This window comes from Nelumbo nucifera, chromosome 2, assembly GCF_055504915.1.
Source record: "Nelumbo nucifera cultivar China Antique chromosome 2, China Antique-T2T, whole genome shotgun sequence".
NCBI lineage: Eukaryota > Viridiplantae > Streptophyta > Magnoliopsida > Proteales > Nelumbonaceae > Nelumbo > Nelumbo nucifera.
Genome location: NC_142650.1, coordinates 99292291 through 99311988, shown reverse-complemented (window position 1 = coordinate 99311988; position 19698 = coordinate 99292291). Strand labels below are relative to the sequence as shown.

The 19698-nt window shown below is 39.7% G+C and overlaps 1 protein-coding gene across 3 annotated transcripts in view; it reads right to left on the bottom strand.

The window, feature by feature from the left end:
• PAS1 (FKBP-type peptidyl-prolyl cis-trans isomerase family protein) overlaps nt 1-19698 on the bottom strand; it is a 62710-nt gene that overhangs the window by 29896 nt on the left and 13116 nt on the right. For all 3 annotated transcript variants that reach the window (XM_010271395.3, XM_088897232.1, XM_088897231.1), the window contains exons 8-10: nt 6336-6394; nt 6117-6201; nt 5580-5738 (exon numbers count right to left, since the gene is read on the bottom strand). In XM_010271395.3, the coding sequence (XP_010269697.1) occupies nt 5580-5738; nt 6117-6201; nt 6336-6394 (303 nt within the window). The remainder of the gene's footprint in view (nt 1-5579; nt 5739-6116; nt 6202-6335; nt 6395-19698) is intronic.

Below are 19698 nucleotides of genomic sequence, written 5' to 3'. Positions count from 1 at the left end.
GGAACAGGAAGATGCACAAATAATGACATGGCTGTGGAATAGCATGGAACAAAAAATTAGCATGAACTTTATGTTCCTAGATACAGCTAAAGAAATATAGGATCATACTAAGAAACTATACTCCGGACAAGACAATACAACTAGGGTGTATCAGTTGTACCAAGAGTACTTTAATCTGATGTGACAAGGTTTCTAGTGGGTTTGAAGGCTGAATATGAGCCTGTCCGTGCACAAATATTGGGGGGGTCTGCTCTTCCCTCACTTGAAGAAGTTTTTGCCCGTCTCAGGAGGACATCTATTAAGTCTATAGAGCATTCTTCTCTCTCAGACAGATCTGGTTTTGTGGTGACTAGAGGGGGAGGCCGTGGAAATAGAGGTGGTGGTGGTGGTCGTGGACTTCCAGGTAACCGTGGTGGTCCCATGTTTAACCGTGCTAGTGGCCGGAGTGGAGGTCGGGACTCAGGGGGAGGTCGTGGTAAAGGAAGAAGTAATGCCCCTAGGAAGTGTACACACTGTGGATTAGAGGGGCACACGGTTAATTTCTGCTATGATTTACATGGTCCACCCAACACTTGGGCTAACCATGCTGTGACTAAGGGTAGTGGTACAATTACTGAAAGTCAGCAAACTAACCCGATTTCCTCCACATCTACTGGTGCTTCTAGGAAGGAGATGATGAGTGTACCCCGTGCAGTATATGAGCAGTTCCTTCAGACATCTCAGCAGAACACAGCTACCCTTGCCCATTCAGGTATGGCTTGCTTGGCTTCCAAGCCTTCACCCTGGATCATTGACTCCGAAGCCTCGGACCATATGTCTGGGACTCCTAATGTATTTTCTTCTCTTTCTCGGTCCTCCACATCTCAAACAGTTATTCTTGCTAATGGTTCTACATCTCCCATCTGTGGTGTTGGTGATGTTGATCTCTCCTCCTTGTCTTTATCATCTGTTTTATATGTTCCCAAGTTCTCCTTTAACCTTATGTCTGTTAGTAGATTAACCAAGTCACTTAATTGTTCCATAACCTTTTATCCATCTTCTTGTGTGTTTCAGGATCTCAAGACGGGGATGAAGATTGGTGGAGGGCATAAGGCAGGTGGATTGTATTACCTTGATGATGGTGGCCCTCCAATAGCTTTTCAGTCGTCTCTTACTCCTCTTCAATGGCACTGCAGACTTGGTCATCCTTCTCTCAAGGCTCTGAAGTTGTTGGTTCCTTCCTTGAGTCATCTTTCATCTTTGGATTGTGAGTCATGTTAGCTTGGGAAACATCATAGAGTCTCTTTTAGTCCAAGAGTTGATAGTCGTGTCTCGAGTCCTTTTTCTTTAGTTCATTCTGATGTCTGGGGTCCGATCAAAGTGATGTCATACAATGGCTATAAGTATTTTGTAATTTTTGTTGATGAATTTTCAAGGATGACATGCATTTATCTTATGAAAGATCGCAGTGAATTGTTTTCTAATTTTCAAAAGTTTTATGCTGAAATACGTACCCAATTTGGTGTTCATATTAAAATTATTCGCTCCGATAATGCCAAAGAGTACACCCCATGGGATAATTCATCAAACTTCTTGTGCCTACACCCCACAACAGAACGGTGTAGCTGAACGGAAAAATCGACATCTCCTTGAAACTGCTCGGTCTTTGATGCTTAATATGAATGTCCCAAAGCATTTTTGGAGCGATCCTCACATCTTGTTTTCTCATCAATTGGATGCCCATGTCCATCCTTGGAAGTCAATCCCCGTTCTCGGTGTTGTTTCCCACCTTGTCTCCGTTTCCTCTCACCCCAAGATTCTTTGGATGTGTTTGTTTTCTCCAAAACTTGGGGCCTGGTTTAGACAAGTTAGATGCACGAGCTACTAAGTGTATCTTCCTTGGGTATAAGTGCTATAACCCTAACTTCCATAAGTCATTTGTGTGCTCCGATGTCACTTTCTTTGAATCAATTCCTTTTTTCTCGGATATTGTGGTTTCTTCTCCTTCCTCCGTAGTTCCTCTTCCTGTCCCTGTTGCGGATCCCCTTCCCGTGGTTTCCATTCCAGTTGCAGATTCACCTCCCACGCCAGTTACTACTGAGAGGCCACCAATCAAACACGTGTATACTCACAGAAGAGCACCGGCCCCTCCTCCAATTCAGCCCTCGTCGACAGATCTTGTCATTGCTTCTTCTCCCTTAGACCTTGATCTTCCTATTGCCCTGCGGAAAGGTAAACGCACTTGTACTTCTCATCCTAGTTCACACTATGTTTCAGCTGTTCACCTTTCTACTTCTCATCGCAACTTTATATCATTGCTATCATCTGTTTCCATTCCCAAGACTGTCCAGGAAGCCCTTACCTTCCCAAGGTGGCGGCAAGCCATGGAAGAGGAACTCTCTGCTCTACAACACAATCACATGTGGGAACTTACTACTCTTCCTCCTAGTAAGCATGTTGTTGGGTGTAAGTGGGTCTACACAGTAAAGTATCTTCCACATGGCAGTGTGGAGCGATTGAAGGCCAGGTTAGTGGCAAAGGGCTACTCTTAGTTGTATGGTGTGGACTATATGGAGACATTTTCTCCTGTGGCTAAAACTGGTTCAGTTCGAGTGTTGATTTCATTAGCTGCTATGTATGATTGGCCTCTTGTGCAACTGGACACCAAAAATGCTTTCCTACATGGTGATCTCATTAAGGAAGTGTATATGGAGCAACCGCCAGGGTTTGTTGCTCGGGGGGAGGATGTTAAGGTTTGTAGACTCAAAAAGGCAATTTATAGACTGAAACAATCTCCACGCGCATGGTTTGGGAGGTTCAGTGAAGTAGTGAAAGAATTTGGGATGAAACAGTGTCAAGTAGACCATTCTGTGTTCAGCCATGACTCAAAAGATGGGAAAATCTTGCTAGTGGTGTATGTGGATGATATTGTCATAACTAGGAGTGACAGTAATGGGATTGATAGGGTGAAGAAATTCCTACAGGACCACTTCAATACGAAAGATTTGGGTAAGAAGAAATACTTCCTGGGAATAGAAGTTGCAAGGTCAAGGCATGGAATTAACTTATGTCAAAGAAAACATGTTCTTGACCTACTTGAAGAAACAGGACTGTTAGGTGTTAAACCAGCAGAGAATCCTATGGAACTTAATGTCAAGTTGAGTGTTGATGCAAGTGAAGAGTTTGATGATCCTGGAAGATATAGGAGGTTGGTGGGAAAGTTGAATTATCAGACTATTACCCGACCAGATATATCATTTGTTGTGAGTATGGTGAGTCAGTTTATGCAACATCCTCGGATTCCTCATTGGGAAGCAGTTTTAAGAATTGTTAGGTACCTGAAGGGTGCTCCAGGTCGTGGTTTGCTATACCAAAGTGGAGGGACTCTTGAAATAGTAGGGTATACAGATGTTGATTGGACTGGTTCTATATCAGACAGGAGATCAACTACAGGGTATTGTACCTTCCTTGGTGGCAATCTTGTAACTTGGAAGAGCAAGAAACAAATAGTGGTGGCAAGGAGTAGTGCAGAAGCTGAGTACAGAGCTATGGCTCATACCACATGTGAACTAGTATGGTCGAAGAACTTACTACAAGAGATGGGGTTCTCGGTTGACAAACCCATGAGACTATACTGTGATAACCAAGTTGTTGTTCACATCTCTTCCAACCCAGTCTTCCATGAGAGAACCAAACATATTGAGGTCGATTGTCACTTTGTGAGAGAGAGAAAGTGATAAGTGGAGTGATAACCACATCTCATGTGAGCTCAGGAAATCAGTGGGCAGATCTCTTTACAAAGGGATTGTCTCGGGGCAGAGTAGATTATATTTGTGACAAGCTAGGACTATATGACATATACTCTCCAGCTTGAGGGGGAGTGTTAGAATACACAAATCAAGGGTATTTTGGCCATTTGGGTTTATCTATTTGAGAGTGAAAGGTCTATTTTATTTAAGTTTATGTGTCTCATCACTTATGAGGAACAATATGGTCTTTCTTGTAACTATGTTATTGGAGATAAATACAAGTGGGTCGGCTAGAGGTGGACTGATTTTTCCTAATCTGGTTGAACCCTTCTTCTTCTCTTCTTCTTTCTCTTCTTCTTCTTCTCTACTTTAACCTAGAATCGAATGGGGATTTCACAACTATTAAGAGCCAAACTGACTCTATCACTTTACTAGTTGATCAATACTGATGATGCAGACGCTTGTGCTGACTAAGCATTGACTCAACAACTAGGTTGAGCAGTCAACATAATTAACCACAAAGTTATAATTAAAACTTCATTTATTTGTGTATAATATAGTACATGCTTTCATTTTGTTATATGCATGCTGCTTCTTTAAGTATTTGTGATTGAACATAGTCGGCTAAGTGGAGAAGTTCTTAAGTTTTTTTTCCAAATCAGTGGTATGCAGGGATGCAGTTTCTAGAAACAAGGGGCTCATCACATAGTCAAGATTACACTCTTTCTTTAGAAACAAACACTTTAACTCCCTATCTTAGCCTATCCAGCCTAACTTCCTTTGCTATGTTTGCAGAGAAAATACTCTAAGCTAAATGTTGAATATTATTCTTTTATTGCATATAGTAGTCTATATTATCTTATTTATAAGATTGCTTCTATGTCTTAAATTTAGAGCACATTGTTTGTACAAACTAATAGAGAGGCCAAAATGACTAGTCATCATCTCACCACATTGATAACAATAATGTATAAATAGGAAAAAGCTTGAGCCTGGACTCTGGAGACAATGATTCATAACAGGCTCTAAAGGCCAATTACTATGCCATGTGTCCAACACTTGGATGATCAAGTGTTCAAGACCCACCATTCAATGGTTATAACCATGAACATTAGTTGGGGTAAAATTATCTAAAGATATGATACTAAATGTGTGATTTTTTTCTGCAAATATCTAGATGTCCAAGAGAAGTTAGAAATCATAAAAAGCTGTAAAAATCATGTGAAAGTATCATACAGTTAAGAGTCAAAAGATCATGCTATTTTTGGTAATATGCTTCAACAATAGGTCCTGATGTCCTTAATATCCAACACAAGGCAAGTCTTGGAGACCCAAAACAGAAACTACAGGTCCTGGGGACTCAGATCCAAGAAAGTCCAACATTTAGTAATACAGTTTTATACTCATCTAATATAATAAACCTTCATTTTTAACCCAGAGAAGGGACCATTGCTTGGTGGAATTGTAAAATCTCAGGCTGACAAGCATGAGAATGCAGATTTGAATCTGATAGCAACTACTTTGTTGGGAAAAAAATGTCAGAAGTTAGGTCCGTATCAAGTCCACCCATCCCAAGACCCCAGATAGCTGGACACAACATTGGGTAATGGTCCTTATACAGCAGAGAGAGAGAACGGGCCAGTAAGCAATTATTGATATGCTTGCATAACAATTCAGTACAAAACTTGCATTATCTTTTTTATGGGTTTGCAAGGAATACAAATGCAAGTGGAACTTTCTCTTTCAGACAACTTTGTCAGGCAGCAACATACTGTAGATACAACTAAACTAGTAGAACAAAATGGCAATTCATGAAAAACAATTCTGGTTCACAAAAAACGCTAAGAGTACCTGAATAAAGTAAACTAACTCCACTTCAAATTCGACTTCTTCAAGGCCATCTACTTCCAGCATGAAAGAAGATTGAGTTAAGTATGGCTTTGTAACATATAAAATTGCCTTTTCTGCCCGAGCCATTGTTCCTATTCCCATCTCAAGCCCTTTGGGTACCTAAGTTAAATTTAGGAAATATCAAACATCATCCCAGGAAAAAAAGAAAACTAGTATTCTAGAGATTTAAGACATTTGAAATTGATAATTCTAAGGACTTGTAAAAAAATTGGTAGGCCAAAGTGTGTCAGCGTTTCAGCCCATACAGAAAGTAAAAGCAGAAAACAGAAAAAAAAAAGTAGATCAAGAAAAGAAAGCTTGAATAAATGAAAAGAATAATGGAACTACAATCTCTTTGTTTTTGGGAAATCACCCATGTCAATGAACTCAGCAAGAACAGAAAGAGTAAAATGCAGATTATACACCAGTAGTACTTCATTCTTATGGTTACATGAAATATACCAAAGATGCATAGGTATGCATTCATGGTTTACCAACCTCAGCTTTTCCAAAAGTGAATGAAAATGGTTCTCCTTCCATATATGAAAGAATCAATTTCCCGTCAAGTGTTTTTGCAGAAATCCTGGAAATAATTATTCAAAGCATAGAATCTCAAAAAAATATTAGAAAAAATCCTATAACAATTTTATTGCAGTATGTATTTTCTAAGCAACCTAAAGCAGGAAGGAATAGGGGAAAGGCAGAGAAACAATGTACCGAGCTTTTACTTCATAAGGTTCCCTTGGTGACTCCCAGCCCTGTCCTTCATTTATAACCTGTCAAAATAAATTTAAAAATGGTTCTTATACAATGCATCACTGAGAAATAAAGATAAGGAAAAGAAAATAAAGAAAAGTGACAAATACAAGTTACACCCCAGTTAAATGAACCAAAATAAATAAACAAAAATTAATACTCTAATTTTACATGTTCTTTTTTTTTTTACATTTCATGAATGTTGAAAGGACCATTGTCTTATGTTGCTAAGGGCCATTACCCAATGTATGGGTGTAAATGGTATCCGAAAATCTGAATTCCAATTCAAGATTTGGCATAATGGAATCGAATTCAGATAATTCAAATATTTTGATCACAAAAATTTGGATATAAAAAACATACTGATTAACTAATCAAGTTGAATTCAAACATGACTTGGTTTGACTCGTTAGATATCCAACCGGCTGATTTGTCATAATACAATATATTGTCATCATAAAAGCTGTCATCCTTCTCTGTTTTTTATGTTAATTTGTCATAATAACTGTTCATACTGAAACTTTTCCTATAATGATCCAATGGTTGGCCCTTATACCTTTTGGACAAAAGAGGGGTGGATCTCTCTCCCTGTACTCTCCTTTTTCCTCCCTCGGTCAATGATCCCCCCCCTCCTTCCTATTTCATCATGTAGAGATACAATAGATACAGTAAATCAGTCTTCAATCTGTTATTTGAGTATGGTCCTAGATGGTTCTTATTTGTTTTTTATTGCCATTTTGTTATTTGCTTTTATCTTATAGGAAGCAGGGGCATAAATCATTGTATCCTGCTTTTTTAATTGCACATATAAATAGTAATGAGTGGGGAGGCAGGTCCAATATACTCTGCTTCCCTTTCTTTTTCTTTTCTATTCTCTCTCATTCTTCTCTTCTGCCTCCTCTTCTCTTTTATTTTTTGTCTAAACCTGGTCTGCTATCAACTATTTCAGCCAAGTTGGTATCAGAGCACTGTTTAGGACTGAACGGTGCTCTCATGTGGGCTTGATCCAGCTGCCTATATAGGACAATCTTAGGGATGGAAGTTCTAGTTTCTTGGAGGTTATTGGAGTTTGTAGCTGCTGCCCAAAGTTTCAGCTTTGGACATTGCCCAGTGACCAGGAAGAATCAGAGACAGCAGACCAGATTAAAGACTTGTGGTTGAAACTTAGGTTGGAGGTGGCGCTTAAGGCTTTTTGACTAATTATTATCCTCTCTTAGAGATAGACAGCAGAAGAAAGTGTTTGGAAGCCTCTGGAGGGAGCACTTCACTTTTCTCTGCTTTCTCCAATGCTGTCACTAAATGTTAAACAGCTCAGTCTTTTCTAGGCTAGACCTTTCTTTGAGTATCTAAGAAGTTAGGGACTGTTACATCTCTGTTAGTTGGTGCACTGCTCCTGGGGAAGACAGTTCCACCTGAGGAAGAAGAGAATTGGACCCTTATTGAAGTTTCGCAGTTGTGTACAGCATGGAAGCTACTGGAAATGAGTCTAAGTCTCATGGAGAAAGCTTTATGGGCTGTTAGTGTGGTAGATGGTAATCCTTTTCAGATTACTATCATCAAGTTTGATGGATCAAACTATTTAGAGTGAGCTCAGTCAGCCATGATGGCCATTGGAGGAAGGGGAAAATCAGGGTATTTGACTGGTGATAGTATGAAACCAGCCAAGGGAGATCCCTCACATGCCAAATGGGTTCAGGAGAATTACTTAGTGATGACTGGGTTGTGTAATTCCATGCAGCCTCACTCATATTAGCAGTAATTACCTTTTTGGTAAACAGCTAAGGGAATTACTAGCCGCTGTACAAGGGATTCTTTTATAAAACCAGATGGCGGTGGAGCATTTGATTATTGAAGGGGACTACAAGGTAGTGGTGGGCTGGCTGAATAACCCCCAGAATGCTGACTGGTGCTCCAAAAATGAAATCAAGAAGTTCAAATGTTTTTGAAGTCTTTGAGGGTTAAACACAACATTTAACAATGTTTGAATTGATTAAATCATAACAAATAAGAAAAATAATAAAAAGAAATTAGTATATAAGCGCACAAAATGAATATTTTAGTTTAATAATCTTTTTTATAATTTTAATCTCAAAAAACTAAGATATAAAAATATTTTATAACACAATGTACAAAACTGCTTGGCGATTAGGTGAGGCAAGGCTCCAAGATCACCTAGGCGATGCCTTAATAAAACTATGCCAAGATGAATACTATCATAGTGTTATTTCCCCTTGCCGCTAATTTCTCATGGCCATTATTTCAAATGGACATCAAGAATGCTTTTCTTAATGGTGACCTACAGGAGGTTTATATGGAGTTGCCACCTAGATTTTATGATACAAATACAGGAAATGTCTGCAAGTTGAAGAAAACCTTATATGGTCTAAAACAATCTCTCAAGGCATGGTTTGATAGATTTAGACTTACCTTGGACAGATTTGGTTATGTATAGGCCTTGTCAAATCACACTCTATCTATTAAGAATGAGTATTCTTTGACTCTCCTTGTTGTATACGTAGATGGCATTGTAGTGATAGGCAACAATACTGGTGAGACTGATTCCCTTAAGGAGCTCCTCAATAAGGAGTTTGAGGTGAAAAATTTGGGTGAATTGTGGTATTTTCTAGGAATTGAGGTGGCTCAATCCAAGCATGGCATTTTTATTTCCCAAAGAAAGTATGTCCTTGATCTCCTAGAGGAAACTAGAAAACTTGGAGTTAAAACTACAGATACACAAATTGAGTTAAATCAAAAAATTAGTGTGGTGAGCTTCTTGAAGAGAAGACCATGTATCAATGCCTTGTTAGAAAATTCTATATCTTTGCCTGGCACGCCTTGATATTTCCTACACAGTCAATGTTGTTAGTCAATACATGCATTCTCCCCGAACCACCCACCTTCTTGCAGAAAAGAGAATTATTGCCTACTTGAAGAGATGTCCAAGCCAAGATATACTGTTTAAGTGCAACGGTCATATTAAAATAGAAGTGTACACTGATGCTGATTGGGCCAGATGTGTTGATGATAGAAGATCCACTTGAAGGTATTATGCTTTTGTTGGTGGGAACCTTGTATCTTGGAGGAGTAAGAAATAGAACGTTGTTGCTCGTTCCAATGCTGAAGTAGAGTATAGGTCTATGGCTCACGGAGTGGCTGAGGTGTTATGGTTGTGATCCCTTCTTGAAGAGTTAAGTGTTGAGTATAAAAAGCCCTTGATGTTGTATTGTGACAAAACCAGGCTGCCATTAACATTGCCCACAACCCAATACAGTAGGATAGAACAAAACATATTGAAGTGGCTCAACATTTTATTAGGGAGAGAGTTGCCACTCAGGAAGTGTGTTTACCATATACTACCTCTGACATGTAGCTAGCTGATCTCTTCACCAAAGCAATTACTAAAGTCAATCTGGAAACAGATTTACACTAGTTGGGAATGCACAATATCTATTCCCAACTAGTGGGGGGAGTGTATAAATACAATAGATACAGTAGATCAGTCTTAAATCTGTTATTTGAGTGTGGTCCCATGTGGTTCTTATTTGTTCTTTATTGTTGTTTTGTTATTTTCTTTTATCTTATAGGCGGCAGGGGTATAACAGTCATTGTCTTACTTTTTTAATTGATCATATAAATAGTAACGAGTGGGGCGGCAGATCCAATATACACTGCTTCCCTTTCTCTCTTTTTCTTCTATGTTCTTTCTCATTCTTCTCTTCTCTTTTATTTTTTTTCCTTGCTGTTTTCTTTGTCTAAACCCGGTTTGCTATCAACTATTTCAGCCAAGTCTTTTTTCTTTTAAGAGTAAGTGAAAATTCATTTAATCAAAAAAGAGAGTTACAATCCAATAGGTGACAAGTTAGCACCTCACTAAAAACATCAAAACAAACGCTAATTATGAACAAAAACTGATCCAAATTACCACAACTGAATTTCAAGAACATTCCAAAAATCCCCCCCCCCCCATCTCTGATTTACTGATCAAAATCTGGTAGCACCCAAACCCAATCCGCTACTAGTTTCCCAACCAGAGTCACTAGTGTTTCAGTGTTTTATGATTTGTCTTCAATAAGTCTTCTGTTTCTTTCATTCCATAGGAACCCAGCATACTGCAAAGGGAATGCAGCTCCAAACTAACCCTGCTTTCCTGCTCCCTCTAAAGCTTGGCCAGGAAGAAAAAATTTCTGCTGTTGAACTTGGCTGAAATACTCTTTCCCCAAAAAACGAGTAGAATCTCCAGATAATATTTGCAATCTTGCAAGTGTAGAACAGGTGGGAAACAGTTTCTTCATCTGAACATCATAATACACATATTTTCCATGCAAGATTCCTCTACCTTTTAGATGGTCAGCAGTTAGTATGCTGTCCAAAGCAACTAAGTGTAAGCTTCCACTCTAGGTGGAACAAAATTCCCCAAACCCCCTCCACTTGATCTGAGCTCAGCTGATCCTTCACAAGCGCCAAGTAGAAAGACTTCACAGAAAACACCCTATTCCTACACTCTTTACACATCCCATCCCTCAAAGAGGGTGAGACTTCAATTTTCTGAAGCTTTTCCAACAACTAGAACACATTCTTCTATCTCCTGGTCCAGCAAAGGTCTTCTAAACTTGGGGCACCAAACAACCTGATCTCCCCTCAGTTCAAAGCATTAGTGAACATTGACTTGATGCTCAGTCAACTTGTAAAGCTTCGGGCACACCTCACAAAGCTTCCCTGCTTCACACCACTCGTCCTCCCAAAATCTTATCCTTGACCCATCATCCACCTTAAAGCTGACTGAAGCTTTAAATGCTTGATGGAACTGCATTATTCCTTTCCATTGATCCCAAGTCATGACATTTGTTCTCGCTAGATGTCACATCTTTTGTGGCTTTCATCTCCCTATTGATCCCAACGTGTCTTCCATCCTTGGTGATGCCACAAAGTGAGATAGCAAAGGACTAAGTTTTCTCTCCCTTCCTCTAACCCACTTCAAATCTTGCTTGCGTATCTGAGAGCTTCATTAACGTTAGCATGCTCTAAACCTTTCACTAGAGAAGCATAAAGTTTGTGTCTAGTGAGAGAAGTGAAGAATCTCTTGATGACATAGAGGTAAGTTTTAGTCTGATTTGAATCCCAAACCCTAGACTTTATCATAGTTTTCCGAATTCGAATTGAATTCAATATTCGATGGTTAAGACAAACTCGAATTTGGTTTATCGTTTTAAAGCTCCACCGAATATCAAATCAAATTTGAATAGCCATGTGTTTATTCAGAATCGAATTTGAATGTAGTCATATTCAATTCGAATTTGCTCAGTTTACACCCCCTATGGATATGCACCTAAATCATTGGCAATTTTTACATTGTGGCCACTTGCAGACTACATTCTCACTTGGCACGCTTTTCAGCCCTACATTTTTTAATGAATTCAGCACTAGGCTTTGAAGATGATAAATATAATTTTACATTTCATGAATGTAAATATAATTTGAAGATGATAAATTTTGTATTGAATGAAAAGTTGATCAGTGCAAACTTTTGAGGGGTGAAGAAGGAGATGAGAGAAAAGAGACGAGTTGGAGAGAATCATAAGTGGGCCTGGCAATCGCCTACTTTATTATTATAATAGAATGACTTAATAATAGGTAAAATAACATAAATACCCCTGCAGCTAATACTTAACAGAATTACAACACTTCCCTTGAAGTTGGATCATAAATGTCAATCATTCCCAACATGTTAAATAATTCATTATAGCATAGGGTATTCATAGCTTTTGTAAACACATTAGCAAGTTTCTCCTTGATGCTAACAGTTGTCAAGTGTAGGAAGAAGAAGAAGAAGAAGGGTTACGGGAGAGAATAGGGTGCTACTGTTCACACCCAAAATATTTCATTATATACAGTAGCCAATCAAGACTACAATTAGTCTTGAATTTAAAAAGAAACAGATGCAAAATTTGAAGAGGAGAAGAGAGGAGAAGAAGAGAAGAAGTAGACGAAGAGAATTTCAGAAAAAAGAGAGGGGGAGGGTAATAACATCTGCCGACAAGAGAGGACCTCTCCCTCGGTGACCATTGAGGGTTATACCTGATGGGCTAATCTTGCATCTGCCCACAGTCCTTGGGCCTTCACAAGATGGCTGGACCCAAGGACTATTTAGTGTAAATGTTGGGCCTTTTGAGAGCCCATACTGATGGACTCAGGGGTTTACTGTGTTCTGCAGTGAATTCGGCCAGGCCTTGTAACAAAGGTTGGGCTGAACTCATGTGGCTGATGTGTAGATCAATGCTAGGGTCCCACGCCATACAAAGAGAGCCAAACTAGCCAGCATTTAAGGGTAAAGTGAGCAATGTGATTTAATGGACCTAAGGCCCATTTCGAACTAGGCTTAAGTGTTTTAATTAAATGGGCGAAATTGGGATTATGATCTGATTAGGATTAACAGTTGGATAAGATAAGTCTTATCCACTTGAGAGTCCATATCCAAATATTAGATTTGGATCAAGAAACTCATTCTTAATTGGATTAGGAAGCTGATCCAAAGAATGTTATAAATAGGGGGCGAATTCTACAAAAAAAAATCTTTTCTGCAATCCTGTTCTCCCTCTGCTCTTGCCGCCCTACCCAGTTCGATCTCCACCTCTTTGAGTGATCAAGAACTGTTCTTGATATTGTTTCTTGGTGAAGAAACAATCTAAAGTCGTGCTCACACAACCCTACACGATTCTTGGTGAAGAATCACAGGTTCTTGTTGAAGAACCCTTCTTGTTGATCCTGCCTCAGCATTCGCTGTGTCATCTTCAGTGGAGGCAGATTTGGTAACCTCTTTGAGTGTAAACACCTACCTTGGGAGTTATTGCCATTCCGTATCAGGTATATCCCTACTTATTTCCTTTTGGTTTCAGATTTGTCCGGTTTGTTTCAAGAACGATCCTTGAAAAATGCAATTTTTCTAAATCAGGGAATAGGATTCCCGGATGGGAGAAAGAAATTTTTGAAATTTCGCCCAACCACCTTGCATTTTTTTTTTTTTATCAATAACACTTTCATTAACTCAGCAAAAGAAGATTTACAATAGGAAGACAAACACGCTTATCTTCCAAGAGCAACAAAGAACCTCAAGAAAAGAAAAGAAAAGAAAGAAAACACACTATAGTTACAGCTTAGCCCAAAAAAGTGAATCCCTTTCTGCCCCTTGTTTAGCTAAACCATCAGCTAGGGAATAGCCGATCTTTTAACCCAAAGTATCTTAACTTCCATCTCCCGCACCAGCCACTTGAATTTCCTCCTCTCATTATTGTACTTCAATAAGCCATTGTGATCTTTAATCAGCCACCCTATCACCACCTTTGAATCCCCTTCAATTAAGAGTTTCCTGATGTTCAACTCCTTAGCTTTCTGTACTCCTTCCATAACTGCAAAGATCTCAGCTCTAAGGAAGTCACCCACTTCAATTGGGCCTGAGAACATAGCATTAATGACCCCATTTTCATCCCTAAAAACACCCCCAATCCCCAATTGTCCTGGATTTCCCCTGCTACACCCATCAAAGTTTAGTTTCACAAATCCACTAGGTGGAGGGGTCCAAGCCACACTCATTACTGACTTAGTCTACGTGCAATTTGCAATTTCACCCCACTTCCTCAACATGTCATCCACAGTGTAATTTGTGAGAAGCTCCAAAGATTTCAGCCACTGTACCACCCTAATATGAATGATAGCCCTCAAATCTGCTGCTCCTCTCTGAGCTTCTGAGAATATCCTAGAGTTTCTTTCTTCCCAAAGTGTCCAACATACTACAGCCCTTAGTCCTCTCCACATTGTCTGTCCCCTTTTTATCCGCCACCTAAAAAAAAGAAGGGGAAAAAAAGGCCTTGCAAGTCTGATGGGGTATTCCAACTACATCCAAATAGGGACAAAGCCCATTCCCAAATTGACCTCGCAAAATGGCAAGACACCAGTAAGTGAAAACCAGTCTCCCCATCCGCTTTACAAAGAACACACCACTGAGGTGACAAACAAGTATTGGGTCTCTTCTTTTGGAGTAGATCACCAGTGTTGATTCTTTCCAGATAGGCTTCCCAACAAAAACTACCAACCCTAGGAGGTATTGCTCTGCACCAAACCTCATGAACAAGAAAATGAGGGAAGGTAGGACTGGTGGACTGACTTAAGACTTTGAAGAAAAAAGCACAAGAAAAAATGCCATTGGGAGAAGGTGTCCAAATTCTAGAATTCGCCCTAATGGGGTCTAAGACAACGTTATCAAGAATTGCAATAAGGCTCAAAATATTGTCAAAAGTCTGAGTCCCTCAAATCCCTTCTTAGACCCAAGTTCCACCCAATCCCAAAAGTGGAAGAGGACGGGGTGGTAAAAGACGAGATTGGCTCATTTTTCAGATCAGAAAGAGCAAACAAAGAAGGAAACTGATCCTTTAGAGGGGCACTCCCCACCTAGGTTTGTTCCCATAATTTTATGGAGTTACCGGAATTCAAATCATACTTGATATTAGGGGAGAAAACTGGTAGCAGGTCATGAATGGATTTCCAAGGAGAATTGCTTGTGGTCCTAGCTCTGATTCCAGCGTCCCATCCATTATGCTCCAGCCCATGAATACTTGCCACTATTCTAGCCAATAGCTTCTCCTTCTCCAAGGGGAATCTCCACAACCACTTTCCCAACAAAGTCATATTCCTTCTCCTAATATTCCCAAGCCCCAAACCACCACAAGCCTTACTCCTACAAACTATCTCCCAGCTAACTCTATGATCCCTCTTTTCCTCTCTCGGTTCCCATAGGAAATCTCTCATTAACTTCTCCAATCTATTAGCAACCTTCACTGGGATTTTAAACACCGACAGGAAAAATATACGTAAATTAGCAAGTGTGGCCTTAATAAGAGTAATTATCCCAGCCTCCCTGCATGGTTCATCCATCCATATGATGGATCTCCCATCCCTTCAGATAGACCTTCTATCATCAACACTCACAACCCAATCAGCATCTGTGTAAACCTCTATCTTCATGTGATTATTATTCTTGAATAGTATACCTCTACCTGGACACCTCTTCAAATATGTTAATATCCTCTCAACTGCAAGTAGGTGAGTAGTTCTAGGAGAGTGCATATACTGACTGACTACATAACTGATGTCCGGTCGTATGAAACAAAGATAGAGGAGTTTTCCAACTAACTGTTGGAACATAGCTTTATCTTCGAGTGGCTCTCCACCCTCTGCACTAATCTTGTGATTTTGTTCAATAGGTGTGTCTACAGGCTTAACACCCAACTTTCTAGTTTCTTCCAACAGATCTAGAACATACTTTCTTTGAGAAACAAAAATCCCATGTTTAGACCTAGCTACCTTAATACCCAAGAAGTATCGTAGCTCTCCCATATCTTTCACCTCAAACTCTTGATGAAGGAATTGTTTGAGAGACGCAATCTCATTGTTATCATTCCCTGTCACTACAATATCATCCACATATATAGCAAGCAAGGTCAAGGAAGAGTCCACTCTCTTAATGAACAATGTATGGTCTAACTAGGCCTGTAATATAGCCAAATTTTTCAAGGGCTTGTTTGAATCTATCAAACCAAGTTCTAGGGGACTGTTTAATCCATACAAGGCTTTATTCAACCGGCAAACCTTCTTTTCTGTTTCTGCATCATAAAATCCATGAGGCAACTGCATGTAGACTTCTTCTGCAAGTCTCCATTGAGGAAGGCATTTTTAACATCCATCTGGAACAAGATCCAAGAGTAACTGGCTGCAAGGGATAATAAAACTCTAATAGTGGTCATCTTTGCTACTGGAGCAAAAGTCTCCAAGTAGCCTATACCTTAAGTCTGAGTAAATCCTTTTACAACTAACCGGGCCTTATACCTTTCAATGGAAACATCAGCATTATGTTTCACAGTAAACACCCATCTACATCCAACTGGTTTCTTCCCTTTAGGCTAGTCAACTAACTCCCAAATATTATTCCTCAAAAGAGCATCCATTTCAACCTTCATCGCATCTTTCCACTCAAGAACTGACAAGGCTTCCTACACTGTTCTAGGGATAGGAATATTAACAATGGATGTGAGAAAGGACCTGTAAGAGGGGGGCAGGTGATCATAGGACAAGAACTGAAAAATGTAGTGGGTTGTGGATGTGGTGCAACGTCGTTTGCCTTTACGAACTGCAATGGGGAGGTCAAGGTCATCCAAAGGAGGTAAGGACTCAACAGTGGAAGGTATCTCAATGGAACCTAGATCTGGATCAGCAAAAGGAACTAGGGCTGGCCTGGACAGCTGATGATCGAAATCAACCTACCTCCACTGCCTGTGATAGACTCTTAAATCCCGGCACCTCTGACAACCCTCCCCATTACATCCCTCATCACTCAATGGAACAAGTAAAGGAACTTCTGATGAGTTAACCCCACACTCACTACTCTCCCCCTGAGGAGAAACCCTAGGATAATAGGGTACATCCTCAAAGAAAGTAACATCCATAGAGACAAATCTCCTCCCAGAAGTGAGTTCATAGTACCAATATCCCTTTTGAGTTTGTGCGTAACCGAGAAAAATACATTTGGAGGCCTTAGAATCAAATTTGGAACAATGAGGTCCAAGAATCTGAACAAAGCAAGTACAACCAAAGGTTTTAAGGGGAACAGTAAACAATTCCTTATCAGGGTATAGAAGGGTAAATGGTGGCTTCATGTCAAGAACCCGTGAAGGAACTCGGTTGATGACATACACTGCTGCAAGAATAGCATCTCCCCAGAAACGAAAAGGCACATTAGAGTTAAACATGATGCTTCTGCCCACCTCCAATATGTGCATATTCTTCCTCTTAGCAACCCCATTCTGCTGTGATGTATGAGGACAAGTACTCTAGTGGATAATCCCATGATCAAGCAAATAAGAGGTTAATGGGTTGGCAAAGTATTCTTTCGTATTATCGGACCTGAAGATTTTGATTTTGACCCCAAATTGGGTTAAAATCATTTGATGAAAGATCTGGGTCAAAGCAGAAACCTCATCTCGATAACGCATAAGGTAAACCCAAGAAAAACAGGTATAGTCGTCAACAAATAACAAGAAATATCTGTATCCCCCCATAGTAGTGATGTGATAAGGGCCCCAAGCATCGGTATGCACAATATCAAAAGGATTACTACTTCTTTTATTACTCAATGAATAAAATGTTCTACAATGCTTTGCAAGCTCACAACTCTCACATCTCAAACTAGACATCTGAACAGACTCAAATAAATTAGGAAACAAACTCTTCAAAGACCAAAAAGATAAATGACCCAACCGATTATGCCAAAGCATAACCTGACTAACAGACTAAGAAACAAAAGACTTCCTATCTTCACTATCTTCCCAAATGAGAACTCTCTCCAAGCAAATAGATCTCATTTGTTTCACGGCCAGTCCCAATCACCTTCCTTGTCTCCAAGTGCTGAAAAACACATCAGTCAGGAAAAAAAGTTACTAAACAATTCTGGTATTTTGTAATACTACTGACTGAAAGCAAGTTAGTATTAAGCTTAGGAAGATGCAAAACTGAAGATAAGGAAATGGTATTAGATAACTTGATGTCTCCCTTGCCAGAAATGGGGAACAAGGGACCATTAGCAGTGGACACTTTATCTCTACCAGAAGACAAGTGATAGATAGTGAATAGTGATGGCAAAGCCAATCATATGGTCAGATGCACCTAAGTCTATTACCCAACAATGTTCAATGTTACTTGGAGCTGAAGCATGATAAGCTGAGGCCCGAGTATCTTAATGAGCAAGAAAAGTTGACGTGAGAGGAGCTGATGGCGCCTGAGATGATTGAGCTGAATTACCAACTTCCTTTTCCAACTGAGTCAAGGCAGCCCAAAGAGCAGCTAGGGTGTCTAGAGGTGTGCCTTTTGTGCCCGATGAGCATTACCCCTTTTGTTCCTGAGTTTTGCTAGAACTAGATGAGGGTGCAGCTTCCAACAGGTGTCTTTAGTATGCTTAGGTTTCTTGCAATGTTCACATACTAGATCCCACTTGTCTTCCTTCTCTATATCCCTCTCCGTATCACCCCCAGACTTAGGTTTAACTACTACCGAGGCTGGTGGGAAAGGTTGATGCTACATCATAACCTTTCTCCTAGTCCCTTCACTATGCACTAAGTAGTAGGCTTGTGATAGGGTCACACTGTCTCTTGTCAGTAGTTGTTGTCTCACAATATTATACTCAGGACTCAAACAAACTAGGAACTCAAAAACCTTATTAGTTTTAACCTGCTTTCTATGAGTTTGTACATCCTTCTGACTTTCCCACTCAAGTGTTTCTAGGTAGTCAATTTCATGCCACAAAGATTTCAAGGTAGAAGTAAACCGAGACTGGTTTCTCTCCTTGCTAAAGGTTGTTAACCTCACATTTTAGCTCATAGGCCCTAGCAACATTATGGGGTTGGGAGTAGGTCTCTTTCATGACATCCCAGATTTCCTTACCTGTTTTTGCCCACAAATAGTTATGATTGATATGTGACTACATAGAGTTGTACAGCCATGTCATAACCAAATAGTTCTCCTGAACCCATTTGGTATAAGTTTGGTCCTTTTTAGTTGGTTCTTTCACATCTCCCAACAAGTAGCTCAGTTTTCCTCTACCCCCAATGACCACCATGGCCAATTGAATCCATTCTAAGTAGTTTGATCCATCAAACTTAACAGTTGTAATCTGAAAGGTATTCTCAGACATGTTACCAGAATTGCTAGTCCCCAAAACACCTTACCCTTGATTCTTGAACTCCATTCTTGATTAAAAAAAAAACCTTTTTTAACTACTGTAATAAGAGAAACAGCACCCAAACAACTGATAGCAGTCGGCCTAGGTCTTCTAAAGAACAAAAAACACAGTTCTGAATGAAACAAGTTAAAAAATTCTGATCTGAAACCAACAACAGTTCTGAATTTTAGGGTTTTCTCTCAAAACCCTAAAGAAAACACAGGGAAAAAGCAAAGATTTCCCAGCCGCACCTCTCAGAATAAACCAAGATGATCTTTTCTAAAGTCAATATCAAGAAAAAGGCTTGCTTTATGAAAAAATCTCTGGCTGCCACCTTCTAGCTGATGCAAAACCCTAATCTTGAGGATCCGAAGCTTCTTTTGATTCTTCCTAATCATTGGAACTCTTTCAGGCTTCTATAATCTCCTTAGTAGTAGTCGTACACTACCAGTAACCTCCAAGAATCAGCCAATCCACCTTCTCTATTGAAAAACTTCCAAACCTAGGAGGTTTTCATGCAGTCAGCCTAATTAGACTAGCATAAGAGCTCCTAGGTTGGCTCTG